Below are 24,056 nucleotides of genomic sequence, written 5' to 3'. Positions count from 1 at the left end.
TATTAAAAACATCAAATTTGTATTGATAGTTTTATAAAGTATTAATCTACAATAGCTATAATAAAATAGCTTTTATATAAGTAGAGTATATATAAAATTTATATAAACAGTTTCATTAGATATTACAATGTTGTTATCGAAGATATCATGATATAATTTCATTATTTCTAAAAAAATCACTTACCTGCATATTTCCGCTGCAAGCTCAAGATGATTTTACTTAAATGTCAACAAGGAAGTTGATATAGGGAATACATTTGACGACGCTGTATTTTGTTGTAGAAACGCTCCTTTCTTTATTTCCACTAACGACTTCACTCGAATATACACAAAACCTGCAAATATTACATCATTATCGCGCGCGCACGCGATTTGGAGGAAGGGAATGGAAAGAAGGGGGGTCGAATTAGACAAGATTACACCCGTTAGGATCCTCTGAGAATCTTCAGCAAGCGAGTCCTGGTTTTCTCGCGTTCTCCCGCGTTCTCCCGCGGATATTTCCCATTAGGCGTCCATCGTTCCCTCGATTTTTACGCCCTTTCTTCATCATCCTCGCTCGTACGATGCAGCGACCGACTGGCAACTCCAAGCGCTTTGTCATGCGAGAGAGAGAGAGAGAGAGAGAGAGAGAAAATAGACGAGAGAGCAAAAGAGAAGGGTAGAGGAGATCTGCCGGTTTCCTCGAAGCGTTTCGAACGCGATACCTGCTATGTACTGGCGAGGTTTGTAATCACGCATTTAACAGCCAATCGCGCAACGTCACGCAATCGGGCACGAGAGCGCGCGAAACTTCGGGGTCATCGTACATCGAAAAGGAAGCCAAATGCCATGAACTATGACGAGCTAATGAATTAATCGTTAGAAAATATCGCCCCGATCAAGCGAACGAGCGCGGCTCGGCTCGACACGATTCGATTCGACGATCAGGTCGTTACCATCGACTACCTTGCTCTAAGCCGCAACGATCCCGACGATGACCTAGACCTTCGAAGGACGTTGGTAATTTCCTCTTTCTAAAAAACCGCCGACCGGCTCGTTTACATTCTACCGTCGACTTCTTCGTGCCGCGTGTCGGTTGCGTGCTCTGCGATATATACTGGCTTCGTGTTCGGGAAGTTTAGATCGACGTTCAACGATCCGTTTCACATTCCCCTTGTACGTGATCACATAAAGCGTCATGATCCATCCTAGAAAATTCCACTCGTCGCGTCCTGTTCTTATATTATCATACAAAAAATTGAACTCAAGGTCGTTTTATAAAACGATTATAAAAATTACTATCGATGACAAATTAAATTCGTAGCGTACACCGTGTTCTTGAGGTCTCTAAGTATTTGTACAATTTGTTAAAGAGAAAGGAGAGAAACTTTCTTTCAAATGGAATTTTCTATAATAAAAAATTTGGATTTGATCGAATCTCAAAGTTCGTTTGCTTGATTACTGACAAAACAAATACGTGTTTATTAGAATTGACAATAGTTTATTAGTATCGACAATAATTTTTATATAATAATGAACGGATTATTTTCCAATATTATTATCACCCAACGGCCAATGGCCCGAGTAATCGCGGAGCCCGCCACTATTAACATGCCTCTCGCGAGACGACAGATTGATTCTTCAATGACGGAAGCCAGGAAGAAGCGTTCCTGCGTGCTAGGCCCGGCTGGCTGGGCCCCGCTACATCCGCTGCAGCAGCATCGGGGTATCGGGGCCCGTAATTACGGCATCCTTTTCTTCGGTTCCAACAGCCTTGTAAATCATTCCGCGCGGTATCCCGTAGACGCTCGTATCGGCGACTCCTCGACACGGATCCGCCCGCGACGAAAGAAACTGCTAGCGGAGCAATTTCCTTGGCGACGGGCCGAGCCGTTAATCTCGATTCTCATCTTTGGCAGACGCGATCGTTGTATCGCTTCCGACTCCTGGTGTCTTCTCCCCGACCCGGAAAATGCGCCGTATCTTTCCGTCTAGCCTCCCTCTTTAATAGTAGAACGGTCGAGAATCGGTGGGAAAATACTTGGGAGAACAATTTCCGATTTTGCGTATAAAAATAAAGTAAGTCTTCGATCCATAAAACACTTGATTTTTATATACTCTGTCGTTAAAAAAGCATTTATAAAAATTTACTACAATAGTTTGAACGTTCTAATATTAGAGATCTTCAATCTTTACGAAACAAACGTTGGCCGATATCACTCGCGCGATTATACAAGTCGATATTCTCAACTATGCTCAAAAATTTTCGCCAACTCGCTTACGACTCTTAACGCGTCGCGTCATTTGTTCCGGTTGATCGTAAAGTCAATTACCGCGAGTCGTGAACGATTTGAATCCTGAAACGATTCCATCCCCGATAGAAGATCATCGCGCACTCAACACACGGTATTGTAAATACCCTCTTGATCGTCGCCGATGCTCGCCGACACGTCGGACGCCTCGGAATGAGACAGCGCGAGCTTCACGTAACCCCGATCTCGCTCCCTGGTGCCGGTTTTTCCCGCGGAAGGCAGTTTCTCCTCCTCCTGCGACGAGTCTCGCGATGGATCGCTGACGCTGCCTAGCTCGCAGATTTCGGCGTAGATCTCTTCCGGTTTTGGCGGGGGTGTGGAGGGTAACGGTGTCAGGCTATCTCTAACCTTGGAATAGGGCGGATCCATGTCCGTGCTGCTGGCGAGTACTTCGAGGACGCTGGTCGAGATCGAACGTTGCACCTGTTGCCTGGACGACGCCTGCGCCGCTGCCTGCATCAGATTCGTTTCCGACTCGAGACTGGCATACCTCTCGGGCGATCGCATACCGATCTCCGGTCGTACGGCGAACGTGAAGGACGCCGACTTCTTGGCCGGGTTTCTGCTTCTGTTACCCTGCGCTATCCTCGAGATCCTGTCGAGGAAGCTATTGTTGTTGCCGACACTGCGGCTGTTGCTACGGTCGCGGATCGTCGTCTTCTTGATATGCTCCAAACCCTCCTTCAGACTTTGCAGTATCGGCTTTACTTCGGGCTTCGCTTTAATCTCCTTCAAGTGCAATTCTTTCAGCTGACTATTGTTGGTCGCCGGTTTCGGCGGAGCGACTCGAGGCTCGGTCGCCCGCTGATCTAAGGCTCTTCTATAAAGCGTTATCAAACTCATCTCGTCTTATCTCGTCTTATCTCTCATATGCATTAATGTATATAAGTTATTTGGGACAGTACGAGACTAATAAAGAAAATTTGATCGCATTAAGAATCGAATCAACAAAATTCTTGTTACGGCAAAATTAATAATATATTCAAAATTGAGCTATAGATTAATTGATTTAATTCCTCGCCAAATATAAACCTTAATAAATATTTGAAAAAAAAAAAAAAAAAAAAAAAAATCTCTCTATAGGTATATCTCGTATATAATATTTTCTCGAGCCAACTAATTTTAAAAATGCATAAATTTTATACAATATTAATTTTATCAATTGTAATTTTTAGACTCTCCGTATTAATATCGCATATCTTAAATAATTAATATATCACTCAACGTTTCTCCATGCAATCGCGACTTTTACCTGCAAGCTGAGAGTAATCGTTGCATTTTCGGCGATGCGAGCAGTCTCGCCTCGGAAGGGCATCCCAATCGTGCCCTTTTCACCCTTGGCGCGGTTGGACCGGTAGCGACGAGTTCCAGGAGCTCCGGCACCGTGGAATTTGGTAAAGGTCTTTCGAGTATCAACGGCACCGCGCAGCCGAGAACTATGGGCCCTCTATTCGCGTTCTCCAACTGCATCAGACCGCTGTAATCTCGAGGCAGCGGTATAGGTAGAGGTCCAGCAACCAGACGTACCTGAAGATCATACACGCGAGTTTTTGGTCAAGAGAAAATCAGAGTTTTGTTTAATAAAACATGAAAATAAAATACGCGATACAATATCATTATTAATAGCAATATAACCAATATCAATATAAACAAAAATGTGGCGCAAAAGTCAATAAAAATACAATAAACTTTGAGAAAGGAAATATTAGACACGAAGAAGAAAAATAAAGCGCGCGTATACATAATAAAATATTATATGCATATTTTATCGTGCAGAATTAATTCGTATTAATTCATGCAACGAGAGATTTCTTACTTTCTATTATACTGTAAAATGTTAACAATTTCTTATCGATGTTATCTCTATAGGGAAAAAAACGGGCGACGAGATAAAATACAATAGATAAGAATGATTGCGTTATACGACATTAATTTTAAGACGCGATCAAGTTTACCCTCAGGGGAAGGTCCCTCCTGGCGAGTTGGTGAACTCTGTAGAGCACCGCGTCGCTGCCGGTGTCGAGGCTGCCACTCTGACAGATTGCGTAAAACTCGCCTCTGGCCGAGAGCGGCGCGAACAGCTCGTGCCCATGAGAGTCCAGGCACTGAGCGTACTGATCCCTCTCCGAGGATCTCGAGGATTTGCCTTCCGGGATCATTCCGGACACGCCACTGGCGACCGGGGCCCGACGTGTGTCTTGAAAGACGGCGGTCAGCCGCAGGACCTCGCCGGCGCGTACCGTCGTCTTCGTGTAGTGGGCTCGCAAGTTTCCATTCTCTGCGCGATAGAGATCGACCAAAAATTAACGTACCACTTTCGCAAACGTTCGTAGAATATGTTTCAATTATATACTAATTTTTTATCAGTTATTATCCATTTCATTATCCAACACATCTTATCAGGAAAATCTTGACGCGTTTCTGATGTAATTACCAATATATAGCTTATTGTTAGTCAGCCACTCGATACACATACTACATATTTTGATATTCGAGGAATATCCCGACGAATCTCCGTATGAAATCAACGACGTATGCCTCGATTGCGTACCGTTGCGATCGCCGTCCCAAGCTAGCGAGTATAAAAGGCGAGATGGCGAGCGATTAATGTCAATAAACGCGTCGAATAACGGACACTGACGTGACACGTCGGGAGAAGCGTCACGAGAAGGACTAGGAGGAGTAGAATGGGACGAAGGAATTCCCCTGCGATTTTCCGCCGCGATCATAATTGTTATGGCGCCGGTGCGTATAATGATATAATGCTCGCGCCGCGAGCTGCGTACACACATTGGTATAGTCGTTTATGCACGCGCGTCGCAAGGGACTTCACTGAGCCGCATACCTTCTTATGTTACGCGCCTGTCGCGCGTAAAGCTCGCCTTGCGCCTTGCGTTTAAATGCACTAACATGGCGACGCGCGACGGACGATGCGCGAGCGTACGTTACGAAAACCGTACATTACGGACACATTGACACATTCGTGTCACGGCCAAGTCGCTGCATTCGGAAGAAAATAATCCGAGCCGCGAGGCGAGATACATATGTACGAATACGCGCCTATGCATAGAATTATATAGGGTGTTGAACACCTATATATATATATATATATATATATATATATAATACTATATATAATATAACTCGTGTATAAACTACTCTGCCCGTAAAAAGAAATCACAAGAAACGAGAGCAGCCATTTACAATCGAGCAGATTGGAAGTGTATATATAGTGCATATGTAAGTAAGTGTAAAAATGTAAATGTGTATTAACCCAATCTATATATTGTATATTCTGCCAAATTGTAAATGGCCGCTCTGGCTTCATCTGTCAACATCGCTGTTGGCAGGCAGTCTAGATATAATAAATAAAAGTCCGTGCATTTCTCCAAATATCAATTTCCCCAAAATATGTGAGCAGATCTTGTCTTGTTATTTTGGCAAATAATCTGAATTGTTAACAAACGCGCGCTAGTTAATACCATATATGAATCATGGTTTATAGTTTGTAACGGATTAAATTTTCACACAGGCAGATTGCAGCGGGTGATAATCGCAATCGTAATAGTTGGCCCATGGAAAATGGAAAAGCTTGAGTTGGCCAGAATAATAAACTCTTAGTTATGTCAATATAAATTGATTGTAATAAAACATATGTGCTCACAAGTTACCACGCTGCCTCTTAATTGCTTTTTCCTTCTTCCGTATGATATATATATATATATATATATATATATATATATATATATATATATAAATTAGTTTAATCAAAAAACTTATTCTATATATACTTAATTAATATATACGAAAATATAGTTTATAAGTAAAATAATTTACCCATTTTAGAGTGCGTCAACGTGTAAGCTCTCAATGGCTTCGCGAGCAAAAACGCCGGCACTCCAGCGCGTACCAACGCGCCGACTCTTCTGTACATTCTGGCATTTCCGGTACCGCTATTATTCGGGACCACTGAGAACCAGCCTGCAACATAAATAAGATTACGCGTGAAATATAATAAGAAAGTTATATAAATAGTTAAAAACAGATCTACAAAAATAATAAAAATAAAAATACATAAATATCAATAACGTATTTGTAAATAAATCGATATCTCGTAATCGGTATTTTATATATTTCTTCTATAAATATGGCATTCTTTTTATTTACGATAGATTAAGATTAAGAATTTCTCTATATAGAACAGAGATGCTGTTGTAGTGAAACACGCGACATTTCATTGATGCGAGGAATTTATGGGATTTCGCTTTCTCGTGCAAGGAGATACGAGGCGGCGCCGGCGACGCAAACACGTGTATCGGTCGAGTGTGCAACGTCATTCCGCACCTATTTTCATCTATATCTATAGCGCTCGTTCGTTAGCGGTCCAGTTTGGCTTCATTCTCCACATCTCCACGCGGAACGTGACAAACGTTATCGTTGCTGCACACGCTCTACGCCGTGGAAACTCGTTCCACTTTGAGACGTGCGCTTTCGCATAGCGGGGAGAAAAACCGGCAGCCGACTAGTTTCATAAACCTACCTACCTACCTACCTACGTACGTACCTACCTACCTACCTACCTACCTACCTACCTACCTACCTACCTACCTACCTATCTACCTATCTACCTATCTACCTACCTACCTACCTATGTTCGAGCACGCCGTTAAAATCACCGCGGCCAACAACTAATAATCCTTTACGAAATCGCAATGTCAATTTGACCCACTTTGTTAATACGAACGGCGGCGCACCGAGTCCCGAAACTAACATCGACTATCATTTATAGCCCGGCCTAACGAGATTCTAAGATCAAGTTTCATAAAGGCAATTTAAGTCCTTGTATCAACGCGTAGATACATAACTGATCGAGTTATACCTCTGCATCGTGGCTAACTACAATTTTCGTTAAACCCACAACCAACCGTTACAATGTGCGTCTAACAATAAGGCTATCGTCGCGATTCCTTTCACTTAATCCTTGATAACGCACGATTTAGATCTTTTGTTAAATTCAATATATTTGTACGATTTAAAATACACGGTCTCTTGCACAAATCAATAAATTTAGTACGCTTTTCTAAATCTTTTCTTTCCGTTAAAAAATCTTTATCATTTATAGTCATTGATTAATTGTATTGTATATATTAAAAGGTAATTTTATGTAATCGTAATATTATTTCATCTACGCGAGAGATCAATCGGGAGAATCGAAACTGTGAGGATCTTGCCGGAGGATGAGCCGAGGATCGCGGTGTGACGCGAGCTTCGATTAAATCGCTAATCCGTCGATTTGCGGCGCGACGCAGGAGCAATCTCGCGTGGAAATTTATAGCCGAATATAAACGCGCGCTCGCTCTCGTGTGCGGCACGGTATTTACAATACGAGCATATAAATCGTCGTACCGTTTCGCAAGCGATTTATACACATCGCGTTTTCGCCATTTTCAATTGATTTACAATGAGCCTGTTGCGTTATACGAATCCCCGCAATCGTTGCGTCCTTTCCGCGAATGGATATCACGAATGTTTTATCGGCGCATCCGGACGTTTACAGCCAATTTCGAATTTATCCTTAATCGGCCTTCACGCTGCGCGATAGCCGGATTAAATTGTAATGTTCCTTCGTGGAGGACGGAGATAAATGTGAGACGCGAGTTAACGGCGTGCGATAAATTCACTCAGAATATGCCTAATTAGGTCCCTCCCATTTTTATTCCACGTCCTTTATATGTCCTAGGGATAAATTTGGGAGGCATTATGAGCGATTATAATCCTACGTATTGTTGCGATAAAACATACATTCCATCACCCTCGAGATATGAGATATTACGCTATTACGTCTTTTTCATCTATAATAATTACTTTCGCATAAAAACAAAATATCATAAAGATATAATAAAATATTACAAATGAAGAAAGTATACGAGACAAGTCGCAACTAATTAAGCATGACTAGTTTTGAACGAAGAGAAAGTATCTCGAGCTATAACGAGATCGTCCAATAGCTCGTTAGCACAGAGATATTTCTATTACGGTTCTATTACAGTGTGAATCATAAAATTGTTCTCTCGGCTGAATGTCGGCTATTCTATGTCGGCTGTGAGATATTTTATGTAACCAAGATGCATGTCTTGTCATTAAATGCAATTTATGCGCGTCTATGCGTTTTCGCGTTTTTGCGCGCGAGGCTGCGTACCTAATAAAGATTGAGAAAACGTGTGTAAAGGAACGCGAGTTTTGCGTCTTTCATCGAGTTCCGTAAGGGGCTTGTGACATATAAATTAATCGAATAACTTTCTCGTGGCACGTATCGCCTACGTATACGAAGAAATCGATTCCGATTCTATCCGTTACGACTTTTATCGTGCCGATTCATTCATCGGTAAACTCGCGCTCGCCTTGGCTAAGATCGATCTCGCCCTCGATTTCGCTTGTTACATATCCAGGCTTCCCTTGAATCGCCTACTGTACTCGATGTCAGATACAAAATAGTAATTCGCGTTTGGCTTAATCGATTTAAAACCAAAACGCAATTGATGTTTTCGTAATGTTTTCTCTCTTCCGTCTCCCTCTCATTTGGAAGGAACCAAATTTTCTCTTTCGGTCTTTTTTCTCTTCTTTTCTCTATTCTACAATATATTGTATATTCCAATTGCTTTAATCATTGCCATAGAAATGCACTTTATATTGTTAAATTGCGCATGTGTGCGTCTCACGCTTCTGAGAAATTAATCAATATTTTGTATTTAATATGAAGTTTTGTTATATATAAAAAATACATATAGAAAAAAGCGAAAATATCTGTGGCGGTCGTGAAATAAGAGGACACGAAAAACTATCGTCCACGATTACACAGTTATTTGCCGAGATACCGTACGAATGGCCAATCTCGGAAGCTTGATGATGGTTCGGTACGAACCGTTACTCGAACACACATCGCGCCGGATATCATACATCGTCCGGCTGTTGAATCGACGATCGAGGCTCCCCTGAATGTAATCTTGATAAAAGCTCAATCTCCTTTGCGGTCTGAAATAATTTTTTCTTAACGGATCAATATAAAAAATTTTTATTTCGATGGTATAATATTGCGTTAACTTAACGTAACAACCAATTATCGTCCGAGCTAAAAAAAGACAAGGCTAATGTATAAGAAGAAACCGATCACATGCCTATAAATGGCCAGGCATAAATGACCAATAAACAGCTTTAGCTATAAACGAGATATTGACATTGACAATATTCGGTAGGATCAATTAATTACATATGCATATAAAATTCGTAAATATGTCTCACGAGCTGCTTTGATTAAATATTCATGACTTTTATACTTTGCCGATTTAAAATTTAACTTGTAAAAGACGATGCATAAGCAGCAATATTTATCAATCGATCACCCATATTAAGTTAGCCCCTCCACCAACGCCAAATTAAATCAAATACATCAAATAATTTAGTGCTAATTATGTGCTAATTAGCTGCCGTAGTCCGAATTTTGTTGCTCAAACCGTTTAGCAGGAATTTACATTCAAAGTGGGGGGTGCTAGCTTGACATTAAGCCAGCCACCCCCATAGTGAAAAAAATATATATAAAGCTCGAATCAAAAAATAAAATACACTAGAATTTGTTGCTATTTTGTTGCTCTAAAATAACATAAAAATATTTTTAAAAAAGTATATTATTTAATTAATACCACTATATACTCAGTCTCGCCGCAGTAAATAAAAAGATGTATTGCTCGCATGTATTTGGTACTAAAATAATCTGTGGACAATATACTGTCGAAATATATGAGAAACTGAATTTGTTGCTCGTCTTAAAGTATTAAAAATCGATACTTTGTCGCCGCGGACCCTATACGACGCGCTCTTATATTATATAGATTAACTAAAAGAATTTGTTGCTCGCATGTTTTTGGTATTAAAATAATCTGTGGACGATGTACTATCGAAATATATAAGAAACTGAATTTGTTGCTCGTCTTAAAGTATTAAAAATCGATACTTTGTCGCCGCGGACCCTATATCACGCGCTTTCCTAATATATAAATTAACTAAAAGAATTTGTTGCTCCTCTTGCTTTTTTAAGAATGACGCGTTAAAGATATATGTTAAGATTACAGAGTGATCAGAGTTAAATAAAATGTAATCGTATTAATGATGATTTCGAATGCTAATAAAATAGTAAAATTAATGCGCTCAACGATTATAATTATGAAATCATTAATAATCATCAATGATGAATAATAGAAATAATCAAGGCAAAGATAATATGGTCAGTTTTAATTCTAAATATTTATATGATTATCAGATTATAAATAATTAATCAAAAACAACTCGATTTTTCAATACCATCGTTTCCATAAATTAAAAAATAAATTGACATGCATATTGTTAATTTTGTTAATGCACATGTTTGATAATTTTCATTCTCTAAAGATGACGCGTTAAGGATGTTAAGATTACAGAGTGATCAGAGTTAAATAAAATGTAATCGTATTAATGATCGAGTTCGAATGCTAATAAAATAGTAAAATTAATGCGCTCAACGATTATAATTATGAAATCATCAGTAATCATCAATGACGAATAATAGAAATAATCAAGGCAAAGATAATATGGTCAGTTATAATTCTAAATATTTATACATGAGCTATAAATCATTAATAATAAAAAAAAAAAACCCCGATTTTTCAATACTATTGTTTCCATAAACTAAAAATTATATTGACAATTTTAAATGTTTAATAATAAATTCTACTGACCGACCGATGCACCGCCCTTGCATGTCTCACTTCTTTCCGCATCTGGTCATCGCGAGATCCCTTCCGTTTCCGGTTGCTCCCTTCGCTTCAAATTGAGACGAGACAGTCTATCAATTTGTCCACTCGTGCATAATCACTATTCTCATAATCACTATTTCACTCGTAGTCCAAAATCCGCCATATGCAATGACGCGGTAAAATTATTTCCATGCCGATTATAAACATGAAAGAACATATAATCGCGTATTAATAAATGGACGGAGACGATTTTCCGTGATTCTAATCGACATTCCCGATACTCACGACATCCACTTTATACACGGGATAAACTTGTGATGGATAAAAAAAGGCGAGAAATACGGAAAGAATATTTCAATCTCGCACGCTAATGCAATACGACGGTTACTGTAACGGTTACGGAAAATTTAGGCAGGTTGAGTAGTAGTAGATGGGGAGGGGGGAACGCGTCGTCGAATATCCGTTCCAGGAAAAGGAGCGAGCGCGTCTCTTCCAAGAAATAAACCGTACGCGAAAAATCCTGCGCGAGATAAATCAAACTAGCTCGAGCGACGCTCTTTTGCGATCTCGATTTATGAAATTGTGAATATAACTTTGAAAAAAGGATTACATTTGAAAACAATATTAAAGAATATTAAAGCAGAAACGTGTCGAACGCGACGCGCTTATATTTTCAACGCAATATTATTATATACGACAGCGAGTAAATTATTTCAGCGCCTAAAAATATGTTAAATAATGTATGTCATCGATCGTTGTATCGTATTATAAAGTCGATATATCAAAACTACAAATTACTCTCGATTCGGATATTTCGAATATTCGTTCGGATGCGAAATTCATTTTCGATAGATAAAAGATGCGTGGGAAAAATCTTGTCGTTTGCGAGTATATATATATATCGAAAGATGCCTTAATCACGATTACACGGGTTAATATATTACACTCGGATAATCGCCTGTTATTCGATACAAGACCCCCCCGACACTCGTTCGTACGCGGATCTCACTTTCGACGGATAAAAAGACGCGAGAAACACGGAGCGCGACCGTAATTCGTCTTGACACTCGCGCTTGTGCGAAGAGACTGACACGATTACGGAAAATTTAGGCTGGACGGATAGGTGAGGAGAGGGGAGGACCGCGTCGCCGAACGTCTCGGTACAGAAGCGTTCAAAAAAGTTGGATGAAAACATTCAGATATAAACAAAGAAGCGCGGCTCGAGAGAAAGAGAAAGAGAGAGCTTATATTACAAAATCTCGATCAATTTTCATGGCGAAACGATAATACAACGAGAATAATCGTTGAATAGAATGTGTAAGATTCAAGGAGGAATATATCTGAAAAGCAGCTCACACATCACATATGAACATTCCTAATAAAATATTCTTATTTAAGAGAAAAAAAAAAATGTGTTCGGTTAGTCGACAGTTAGTCGACTAATTTTACACGCCAGGTTTAATAATATTCATGGTTGTAAAATTGACCAATCACGGTCATTCGATTCTTGATTGGTGATTGGTTAGTTTTAAAACTATGGATGTTACTGAAATCCAATTAAGGGTGACATGTCAACGTTAATCAATGTCTCTGAAATGCCGCGAGAAACCACGAGTACCAACAGCTAAATGAGAAATTTTACAATTGGTGAAGCTTCGCGTCGCGTTTTTCACACGTTTCGTATTTCAATATACTTTAATATTCTTTTAAAATATATGATTCTTCTTCAATTATATGTATAATTTCGCCAGAAAATAATCGCGAGATTGCAAAAGTATCGCTCGAGCTTCGTTATCTTATCCTTGTTCGTATCGCGAAGGTTTTTTGGCGCACGATTTTTTTCTCGCAAAAAACTCGCTCGCTCCTGTTCTTGGAAGAGATATTCGACGACATTCCCCTCCCCACCCCCCACCTATCCGTCCAGCCTAAATTTTCCGTAACGCTCTTCACACAAGCGCGATTATCGAGACGTATTATTTGTTGCTATTTTGTTGCTCTAAAATAACATAAAAATATTTTAAAAAAAGTATATTATTTAATTAATACCACTATATACTCAATCTCGCCGCGCCGTACCATTCACTTGCGCGAAGTAAAAGTAAATAAAAAAATGTATTGCCCGCATGTATTTGGTACTAAAATAATCTGTGGACGATGTACTATCGAAATATATAAGAAACTGAATTTGTTGCTCGTCTGAAAGTATTAAAAATCGATACTTTGTCGCCGCGGACCCTATACGACGCGCTCTTATATTATATAAATTAACTAAAAGAATTTGTTGCTCTCATGTTTTTGGTACTAAAATAATCTGTGGACAATATACTATCGAAATATATAAGAAACTGAATTTGTTGCTCGTCTTAAAGTATTAAAAATCGATACTTTGTCGCCGCGGACCCTATACGACGCGCTCTTATATTATATAAATTAACTAAAAGAATTTGTTGCTCGCATGTTTTGGGTACTAAAATAATCTGTGGACGATGTACTATCGAAATATATAAGAATCTATAAAAAAGAAGGAACGCGAGATAGTCGTGCGCGACGCGGATCCGATGTCAAAACAAAACGTGCCTTTATCTACTTTCAGACGATACAAAGCGCTGCCGAACATTTCGGCACGATGACATGATAAGGCTTCTCTTTTCAAGAAACATATATACTACATATTGGCGTAAGACACTGCTATGTCTTTTTATATATATACATATATGCAAAACTGTTTGAAATTAACAAAAATGAAATTTCGAGATATAGAACGATAAAAGATAATCATATGTATTCTGTAAAGAGCAACAAATTCAGACTTTTATATATCTCGATAGTATATTGTCCACAGATTATTTTAATACCAAAAACATGCGAGCAACAAATTCTTTTAGTTAATTTATATAATATAAGAGCGCGTCGTATAGGATCCGCGACGACAAAGTATCGATTTTTAATACTTTAAGACGAGCAACAAATTCTTTTAGTTAATTTATATAATATAAGAGCGCGTCGTATAGGGTCCGCGACGACAAAGTATCGATTTTTAATACTTTAAGACGAGCAACAAATTCAGTTTCTCATATATTTCGATAGTACATCGTCCACAGATTATTTTAATACCAAAAACATGCGAGCAACAAATTCTTTTAGTTAATTTATATAATATAAGAGCGCGTCGTATAGGGTCCGCGGCGACAAAGTATCGATTTTTAATACTTTAAGACGAGCAACAAATTCAGTTTCTCATATATTTCGACAGTATATTGTCCACAGATTATTTTAGTACCAAATACATGCGAGCGATACATTTTTTTATTTACTTTTACTTCGCGCAAGTGAATGGTACGGCGCGGCGAGACTGAGTATATAGTGGTATTAATTAAATTATATACTTTTTTAAAAATATTTTTATGTTATTTTAGAGCAACAAAATAGCAACAAATTCTAGTGTATTTTATTTTTTGATTCGAGCATTCTATATATTTTTTTCAGTATGGGGGGGGGCTGGCTTAATGTCAAGCTAGCACCCCCCACTTTGAATGTAAATTCCTGCTAAACGGTTTGAGCAACAAAATTCGGACTACGGCAACTAATTAGCACATAATTAGCACTAAATTATTTGATGTATTTGATTTAATTTGGCGTTGGTGGGGGGGCTAACTTAATATGAGTCAATCGATCAATCTTTTCATCGGGACGTGACGCCGTCATCATCTAATCTGAATATTATATAAGTGCGTAATCGAACACACACACACACACGCGCGCGCGCGCGCGTATGCTAAGCCTTTGAAAAGCAAAAGGCGGAACGTTCAATACTTATTAAATCGGTTACGGGTCCATTGCCAAATACGCGCCGAACCAGATTATTCAGATCGCTCCCATTATATCGGAGGTCAGGGCGAAGTCGAAGTAAGAGTGAATTCCATCGACGACTTTCACATTGCGTAATCGTTTGCGTTGCCCTCCGGTCTCGCATGCGTACGCACGCACGTGTTCGTATATATATTCTCCGTTTGTATAATAAACGGTGAGGAGCGGATTTATATGGAAATTAATAGAATTAAATTTTTTGTAGAATGCACAACTTTCCTCTTTCATTAAAGCGGAGGAGGGGAAGAGAAGAAGATGAAAGAATATTTTTATAAATTTTAGTCTAGTTTGTCATGTACACACGGTGTAGTTTAACCTTTCAAAATTAAATATTGAATAGATGGTATGTTTAAGATGTGTGATATTTTTTTTTTTTTTTAACGCAATCCACTTAAACCTATGTAAAGAGAGGGAAAGATTTGGTTCTACTAGAGAGTGAAAAAAATATATCAATTTAAAAAAATCAGTGTCCGATCCTGCGAACCATCATTAATTCTTGAATGAGAAACGCATTTCTACAAAGGTTCTACGATACGATCGGCATCGGGCGAGCTTATAAGAATCGACGCGGAATATTGTCGCGCAATTAACGGTTTTCGCTCGCCTCGATCCGTTTCCCGGCGTTACGTTACAGTTGTTAGTTCGCGCATTCTTAAGCGGCAGATAATAATCACTCCGCGTAAACTTTTTGATTTACAACGCTCGACGAACAATTCGTTTAGACCCGCCGGAACTCTCGAGTTATTTCGCTACCGCTTCGCTACTCTCGGTGCATGAAATTATCCATGTCTGCAGAGATTCTTGATCACTCTGCCGTGTTCGATCTGCCGATGTGTGTTAAGCCAGCCACTATGTTGGTAAACTGGAGCAAATCTCTGATTAAGTAATGATAGACCACCGTCGCGGCGATCGTTATTCATTCGTTACCTCGACAATTCTGTCTAACAATAAGATCGTAACAAAATTATTGTCGATTAATACAAAATGTTACGTATGTTAATAGATTTCTATTGAAGAGCCTGTTTTTTAAAAATAAACAACTGTTTTATACATATAAACTATATATTTCGGATAAAATCAGATATTATACATGTATGGTATAAATATATAAATAATATACATATTACATTCTTTTCTCAATTAAATTCTAATGTTTCAACAATAATTACTGGCTTTATTTGAATAATTCGTCGAAAATGTAGATTTTAATTTGCATTATTATAGAAAAGAGAGATTAGAGTAGGGATATAAGTCCCATTAATTTTACATTTATTTAATTTTCTAAAATATATATCGAACGGACGAATGCTATTGTAGCATATCTTTGACTGCGTTTAGATTGATTTTCCGCCGCGTATATGAAATTTTTACGATGGTATTAACCGGCATGGAACTTTGCTCTCGACGGCGGGCACGCGGACGGGTCCCCGATCTATATTCCACTACGACTGACACCTTCAATTTACCGCGTTCCTGGCCGCGAGTGACGTGCAAAACGGCGGACGAAAGGGAGAAACGGGGGGCAGACCCCCGCGTTTTTTCACCGCAGACCGCTCGCTCGCGCGGCCCATCTTCCACGGACATGATGAGGTATAAATGGTACGTGTCAACGTGCCAACACGGAGAGACGCGGCCAATCCCTGACCACTGTTCAACGTACAATTCCATAAGGCAGGCCCCCCCCCCCCCATTTTCTTGCTCGTGCGTCCGATCGTGCGTGAGGAGATTCATGCCCTTATGCCATCGCCAATTTCGCACGCAAATGTCCGGTCGTCCGCCCGCGTAGCACGAGGATTACAATAAATAACGATCAACGGGCAAATTACCGCCTTGCGCGACTTTTTTGCGCCGATATCTGAACAATCTTCCTCGCGTCCTCTCTCCCGCTTCTTTCCGTAAAGCTCTCTGATCTGCATCATTTTTTTCTCTTTGAGCTTTATGCGCATGTATGTATATACGACTCGTTACGTGCGCGTATCCCTGTACTATAATATTTTCCACAAGAGTGCGTATGTACCGTAGGTGTGTTATGTGTGTATTTTATACAAATAGAAATTTTATCAATAAAAATTTAAATATTAAAAAGATATTATATTTTACAAGAGAAATCGGATGTGTTATGTAAAAATTAAATTTTGTGAAATTATCGCACATAATATTTATGAAACATACAAGTTCTCTCTCTGCCCCTCTCTCTCTCTCTCTCTCTCTCTCTCTCTCTCAATAATTTTTATCTAAAAATCTAAAAACGTTAATTTTTTTTATATTTAATAACAATCCAACTTTCTTTCCTTTTTGCTCTAAGGACTGTATAATGCAATATTGTTCTCACGCTGTCGTTCTCGCGCGGATCGCGAATTCTTGCGCGCAATTCTTCATAAAATATCGTCTGTATCTTCGCTTTCACTTTCATTTTCCTCACCAACGGCATTTTGTTCAGCCGATGATGAAGCGACATAAGAAAGTGATAATCCTCGTCCTGATACACGCTTTAAGAATCTATGTTATCGCTGTTTGCCTCGTCGCCGACGTTCTTTCCTGATTCGTGATTCGAGTGGTCCGAGCGAAGGATGTAGCCGTTGACAGTTTAGACGGCAAACGTTCGCATGCCATCGTTATCGGAATCGAGAAAATAGGTGTCCAATTGGCGAGAAACATTTCGCGAATTTGCGACTTTTGCGTGCTAAACGCGGTCAAATGATTGAAAGTGTTGATGATTGATAATTGGTCCGATTTTCTTCCTTTGTCTTCCTGTCGTCTTCCACAAGTTTTTTTCCTGCAAAATTCGAGGTGTCTCGAATCAACGGCGTACTTGAATGGTGGGGGTAATCATTTTCACTGGTTATCGACAAATTTTCAATTACATCTTGCACGACATTTGAATTCTTTGGAACGTCATGCTGAATTTCTGCGGAGTCATTACTTTTCGCTTTTAGCTTTCCCTCAATACCCGAATTTCTCCTATTTCTTTCAATTTCCATTAAAACATCTTTTTCCTCTTTTGTTGGAGAATATGCTCATATACCATAGAGATAGAGCGTAACTCGCTTTCGCAGGAGAGTTATAATCTCTCTTGCAGTTAATCTCTCCGATTTTTCCATTCTTATTTAACTCTGTGAAATTCAAATCAAGAATATCCATACTTTCATCTTCACTCTCGTTTCGTCTTTAAAACTCTCGGAAATACGTGAACTTTAACTTCTCTCCGTCCTTCGAATACTGATCCGTTGTCCAGCAATGTTGGTCAGTATTTTCTTTGAGCTTTGTACCGTATATCATATATTATATATCAAACGTATATCACTTCATTCGAGCGTAAATATCGAATTGAAATCTGCCCGTCGATCTCCGATATACTCGAAAGTGTCGTCGGATTGAGAAAACTGCAGAAGCGATCGTACTACAATCTCGACTTTCTTACCGCGAACACGATGATGGAATGCATATGGTGCTTTTCTTCTCGATAACAATATATCCATGTACTGATCCAACTTTGATCTATGTGATATACGAAATGGATGACACGTAAAAATGACAGCAAACAGATTATTGATTAATAACATATAACTTTACGCAGGCTTCTCTTATTAAATTGTAACGTTAAATTTAACTTTGAAGCGATTAAATCTTATCTACGTAATTTATGTAATTTTTTTATAAACTCTTTACGAATTCATTATTCACATTTTAATACATGCTATTATCTCTTTTTTTATTACCTCAATATGTAAATTTCTATTGATGCTATCACATAAATCTGTATTACGGATAATACTTTCCTTGTCGAGTTCTCTCTCTTCTCAAGGTAGTATTATATACGTATAATCCATCCGCCGCCGATCTGATAAACCGCGAAAGAAGCTTCCGTGAAACACTTTCCAACAAGTTCTATACCGGTGAATACAGGAATTCAAACGGTACGGTATTGTGTAAGAGCGCTTCCTTCTTTCCTAAACCGTAAATCAAATAAGTCTTTGTCGCAAAGAGCTATTCAAATTTTCAAGTGGAAAAACTGGCAGATAAAAGCCAAAGCGCGGGTATTGGTGCGCCAATTTATTATTATTAAATTTTATTTTATTATAATGTGCATTAAAAATGTATGTTTCGAATCGTTTTTTTTATTCATCTCTAGCATGGATATAGATATGTATATAAAGATTAGATTGAGATTTCAAAACTTGACATACACAAGAGTTGGTGAAACTTTAAATTAAAATTAAATTAATGAAAAGGAAGGCTCACTAAAATCCACGTGGAAGGCTTGCATTTGTGACAATAGTAAAGAACTTGTCAAAAATTAAAAGAGAAATAAAAGATTGATTCGGATATTTAAATTTGAATTTAGATTTGAAAATTTAAAGATTAATTAAGCTTGTCGTATTTGCCTTTTGCCATTACTTTTGGTTGTACGACTTGTACATAATTTTTCTACAATATAATATGGTGAACTTGTCGTAAATTTTAAAATTAATCAATTTAAAAACTTGAATTTGAATTTGATTTTATAAAGTTTGAATCGGATGTAAATATTATATTAACTAAACTTGCCGTATTAGCCTCTCTCTCTCTCTTTCTCTCTCTCTCATTGTTTTTGTTTTTTAACTTTTGTTTATCGCCAACTTTACGACTGTTGTTTTTGTGATCGTATCGACTGTATCAACATTAGTCATCATCATTATATTGTAAAGCACCGACGATATATGTACGACGATATATACGTAAATTTTAATTCTCCTTTTTGTGAGAGATGGTTAATTTTAATTTGAAGTTTGACCGCAACTACAATGTGTTGCGTACATGTCAAGTTTTAAAATTCTAATCTAATCTTTATATATTTATATCCATGCTAAAGATGGTCCAAAAACGTACATTTTTAATGCGCATTAGTTAATAAAATTTAACAATAATAAGTATAATAATGCGCATCGATAACCGCGCCTTGGTTCTTATATGTATATGTACCAGTTTTCCCATTTCATTGTTCTTACTCTGAGGCTATTGCTGTTATTATTGAAATTTTGTTTGAATTATCTATCGCTAAGCTCGAGAAATGTTTAAAAGAATATTTAAAATATAAAATAAAATTTGGGCGCATCTGAATTTTTGATACGCAGCGTATTATTTTTATTTACATACGTCTAATAAATACAAGAAACGCTTTAAGAACGAGCAGAGCATCGTAAGAAATTTGCAAATGGATTTAGACTCTTATCTATTCATCATTGCGCGCGATACATTGCATCATATCGAAGTAATATGTTTTACGTACTTTCCTTTCATAATTTTACGTATGTAATATACGCGCTACGTTGCAATACGGTTTAACTGTAGGCGTATCGCGATGCGTGACACGACTCACGCACATACGATTGCATAATGGGGCACGCGTATAGCGTAATTATATTCGCATGCGGCTTCCCAGTTAACCTATGAACCTCGCAGTAGACTACACGAGGTACGCGAGCGAAAGATGATTGCGCAAAAGAGAGAGAGAGAGAGAGAGAGAGAGAGAGAGAGAGAGAGCGAGAAAAAAAGAAGAAGAAGAGGAATGTTATTCCGTGTCTCTCTCTCTCTCTCAGGAACACGACAAGCCGTTCGTATATAATACATATAGATACATCGTTGAATGATCACATGTCACGATATCATGTTACGATACTATCAAAAACTCCCCAACGCAAACTCCGCGAAACGGGAAAATCCGAAAGATTTCACATCATTAGCAGTCTGATTTGCATCACTTTTAATATTGCCTTACGTACGCTTTTCGAACATATTGTTTTTGTTACGAGAGCTTTCACACGACCATCGCATGAAAAATATCATGCCAATGGCGACATCCGTTTATACATACAGTAAACGGAAAATATTATCGAGAAAAAGATCTTTCAACGCGCGTATAACGTTTATTAATATCGATTTTAAAGATTGTTTTGATTTCTCTCGTCAATTTAAATTTATTTAGCCTTTTCTCTCATTAATTAATTTAATAACCAAACCGAATAGCTATATAATGAAATTAATTATAATATAAGATTACAAACGTAAGCTTTTCTTGCGTTTACTGTCTAATATACGTATGGTATATTTCTAATATTGATTTAATTTTTTTTAGGAGAGTTAATATTTAATTAATTTTTTCAGTTTTAATATATAATATATAATACTATTTAATATATAATACTATCTCTGGTAATAATATCAATTTACATAAGTGTTATAGCGAAATAATACATTAGCTTTAGGCAAATTTATTCTAAATTGCTACATCGTCTTTTTATTAAAACTCGGGCCGAGTAAAGCCTATTTTTCCTAGAATTGAACTTTGAACGCTGGACAACAGGCGACTTTTCGTTTCGGCCAATCACAGCGCTTCGTTGTCCTACGTGCAGTAATTTCGGTTAATACGCGGGTGAGGGGGGACGAGACGCCAGTCGTGCTAGGACACCGTCGCGAGCGTGAGGCGCGAGGTATTATTCCGCGAATCGTCCTTTGCCTTCGATCATACCCGTATTTATCGCGACGGAATGTACGGTATATTACTCGTATATGTGTGGGATGCTACCGTTTTCATTTCCACGATCGAGCCGCAAGTCTCTCGTTAATACGAAAGGGTGAAGAAAACTTGGATGTGGCGTACGTGATTGAAGGAAGCTTCCACTCCTCCCTTCACGGTCATCGCGGTCATCGCGGCCATCGCGATCACGAGAAAAGTACGCCTCTCTTCGATTTCGTATCGATCGTTTATCATCGCGAGTGTGTGTGTGTGTGTGTGTGTGTGTGTATGTGTGTGCAGTGTAACAATCATATAATGTAACAAGTGTAATATTGTTACGTTTATTTTCGCGATCGAAACACGAATTCGGAACAACGAGGACATGTTCCTGCTTCTTCTCGTTGTAACGTGAAATTTTGAATTTATCTAACGCTTCCGCGAGTGAAATTGTCGAATATCGTGAAGATATTGCGCCTTTTTACCGCAAATGCGACGCTACGAACGATGGTAATATTTGCAATCGCCATAATTATTTTTCGACGCGCGATCATTTTCGTGGAAGACGAGCTCGCGCGTTCCTGATATCGCTTTCCTGGAATCGTCGCGTCTCGAGACTCTCGCGTGTAACAGAAGCGGCCTCGTATTTTATCATCACGAGTACGTAAAAGTAAAAATCACTGTTAAACTTACTTTAGACACAAGAAATTTCGATGCATATGTATGTATTATATACATATAACAGTACAAAAATATTACTGCATAGTTTCGAATTTATACGCGGGACGCGAAAATATAAAAATTGTATCGCGAGTGTTTATCATCGACGCGTTACGGATACATTCTGGATATATTCGACGGAGTCTCGCAACCATGATTTTCTGCCTTAAAAAGGGGAAGAGAACGGTCAGTCGACGATATTGATGCGGGGATGCAGGTGTCTTCTTGGTAAGTCGTGTATAAATTTTAATAAAAGCGCGCATCAGATTAGTTGGCGGTATGAAATTATTTCTGCTACTCGTTGCGGTGAATTTAAAAAAAAAAATACATAAAACTATAAATCTTCAAATATTTATGTAAATTAACAAAGTAAAATAATGTGCGAGAAATTTATTAATTCATAAATTTTGTATTTATATAATGTTAATTCTCTTTCACACATATTACAATTCTATATATTCTGAATATGTTATTATTATTCTCATTTACTGTAAATTTTAATTTAATTTAATTGAAAAAATTTATCCCGAGATAGAAATTTTACGTTGTAAATTTTAAATTCTATATTTATAGAAGGAAAGTACTGCGACGTAACGCGAAACGAATAAGCTTTTTCGGTCGAATCATTAGCTAATCTTTTATCATTAATTTCCGCCAGTGCATTTAGAAAGCAGAGCTGTTTAAAATACTAAATTAATATACTAAATTAAATACCAATTAATAATACTAAATACTTATCTCTTATACGATAACATGACGTTAATAGATTATAACTTCCTTTCATTTCTGACGGATAATATATATATATATGATTCTTTGTATTTTTTTTGTACAATTAAAATTTAAATAAAAAAAATTATACCAATTCTATGATATCTGATTAATACATTGAAATTTTCATTTATGCATCAAAAATTATGCGAGGCAAATATTTAGATATATATATATTAATAATATATTAACGATAAATATATTTGCGATAATTTCGTAATGTTAAATAAAATTTTTATTTAAAGATAATTTGATCGAGCGATTTTTTTTTTTAACTCTTTTTAGAAAAAAATATTTTTTGAATATCAGAAGAGAACAATTGATTTATAGATTGAAAATGTTGATATAACGCATCAATCAATGATGGTTAGTAGTTATAAGACAGGAGCGTAATTCGCGGTTTCAGCGTATACTTGGCGATTCTATTCAACGAATAAATCTTGAACAAAGTAACTGGCGTTCGATCATCGCTCCTGACTCTTCGTAATCCGACACGTTCGAGACACCTGGCTTTTCAAGAACGTATAGTAGTAATTTGCGTTTGAACCGACTCGATCATTTGTCAATCGCGATGCTGCGCTAGTCGACACACAGGGTGTCTCTCGCATCTTTTCGGTCAATTTCGTTTCGATTAATTTAGGAACAACTTTTGCAAATTTATTTTAATTGTTACAAGTTATTTAATTTCTATTATTAAAATTAATTTAAAGTACACATTTGTAATTACTTGTAACATTTAATTTATCATAGAATGTGTTAATTTTCCATATGAAAAATTTAGATATTTTTATAATAATTTCAGACAATTTAAATAGAGACGGATTTAATATTTGAACAACACATTATAGAATATATTATTATTTAATAATTTTATGTTTGATATTATTGAATATTTTATTAGAGAAATAGTGTAGACATTTTTGCTTTAGTCCTCATTATCGGTCGAGTATAAATACTGAATATTATAGATACTTTTTTTATTTTTTTTTAAACACTCGCGGTTTGACGAGCCAACGCTCACATAATCGCGCGGAAAATTCGTGACGCTCGACCGCTCGGTGCGACCTTGACGGGATCCTCGCGATGCCAGGTCGTCAACCTCCGCATCCCACGCTCGCATCCGAGCGA

The 24,056-nt window shown here is 37.7% G+C and overlaps 1 protein-coding gene across 4 annotated transcripts in view; it reads right to left on the bottom strand.

Moving 5' to 3' along the window:
• Positions 1 to 277: 277 nt before the first annotated feature.
• The window catches only part of LOC138939265 (uncharacterized), a 41,755-nt gene continuing 17,976 nt past the window's right edge, over positions 278 to 24,056 (bottom strand). For all 4 annotated transcript variants that reach the window (XM_070306907.1, XM_070306908.1, XM_070306910.1 and 1 more), the window contains 4 exons: positions 6,129 to 6,272; positions 4,247 to 4,569; positions 3,544 to 3,818; positions 278 to 3,111 (listed from right to left, as the gene is read on the bottom strand). In XM_070306907.1, coding sequence (XP_070163008.1) covers positions 2,376 to 3,111; positions 3,544 to 3,818; positions 4,247 to 4,569; positions 6,129 to 6,272 — 1,478 coding nt within the window. In that variant the 3' untranslated portion in view covers positions 278 to 2,375. The remainder of the gene's footprint in view (positions 3,112 to 3,543; positions 3,819 to 4,246; positions 4,570 to 6,128; positions 6,273 to 24,056) is intronic.

This window comes from Polyergus mexicanus, unplaced genomic scaffold, assembly GCF_030449975.1.
Source record: "Polyergus mexicanus isolate NDT 795.1 unplaced genomic scaffold, iyPolMexi1.0 SCAF_14, whole genome shotgun sequence".
In the NCBI taxonomy this organism is placed as follows: domain Eukaryota; kingdom Metazoa; phylum Arthropoda; class Insecta; order Hymenoptera; family Formicidae; genus Polyergus; species Polyergus mexicanus.
Note: the sequence above shows the minus strand (reverse complement) of the source record. Positions and strands in the feature narration are given on the sequence as shown.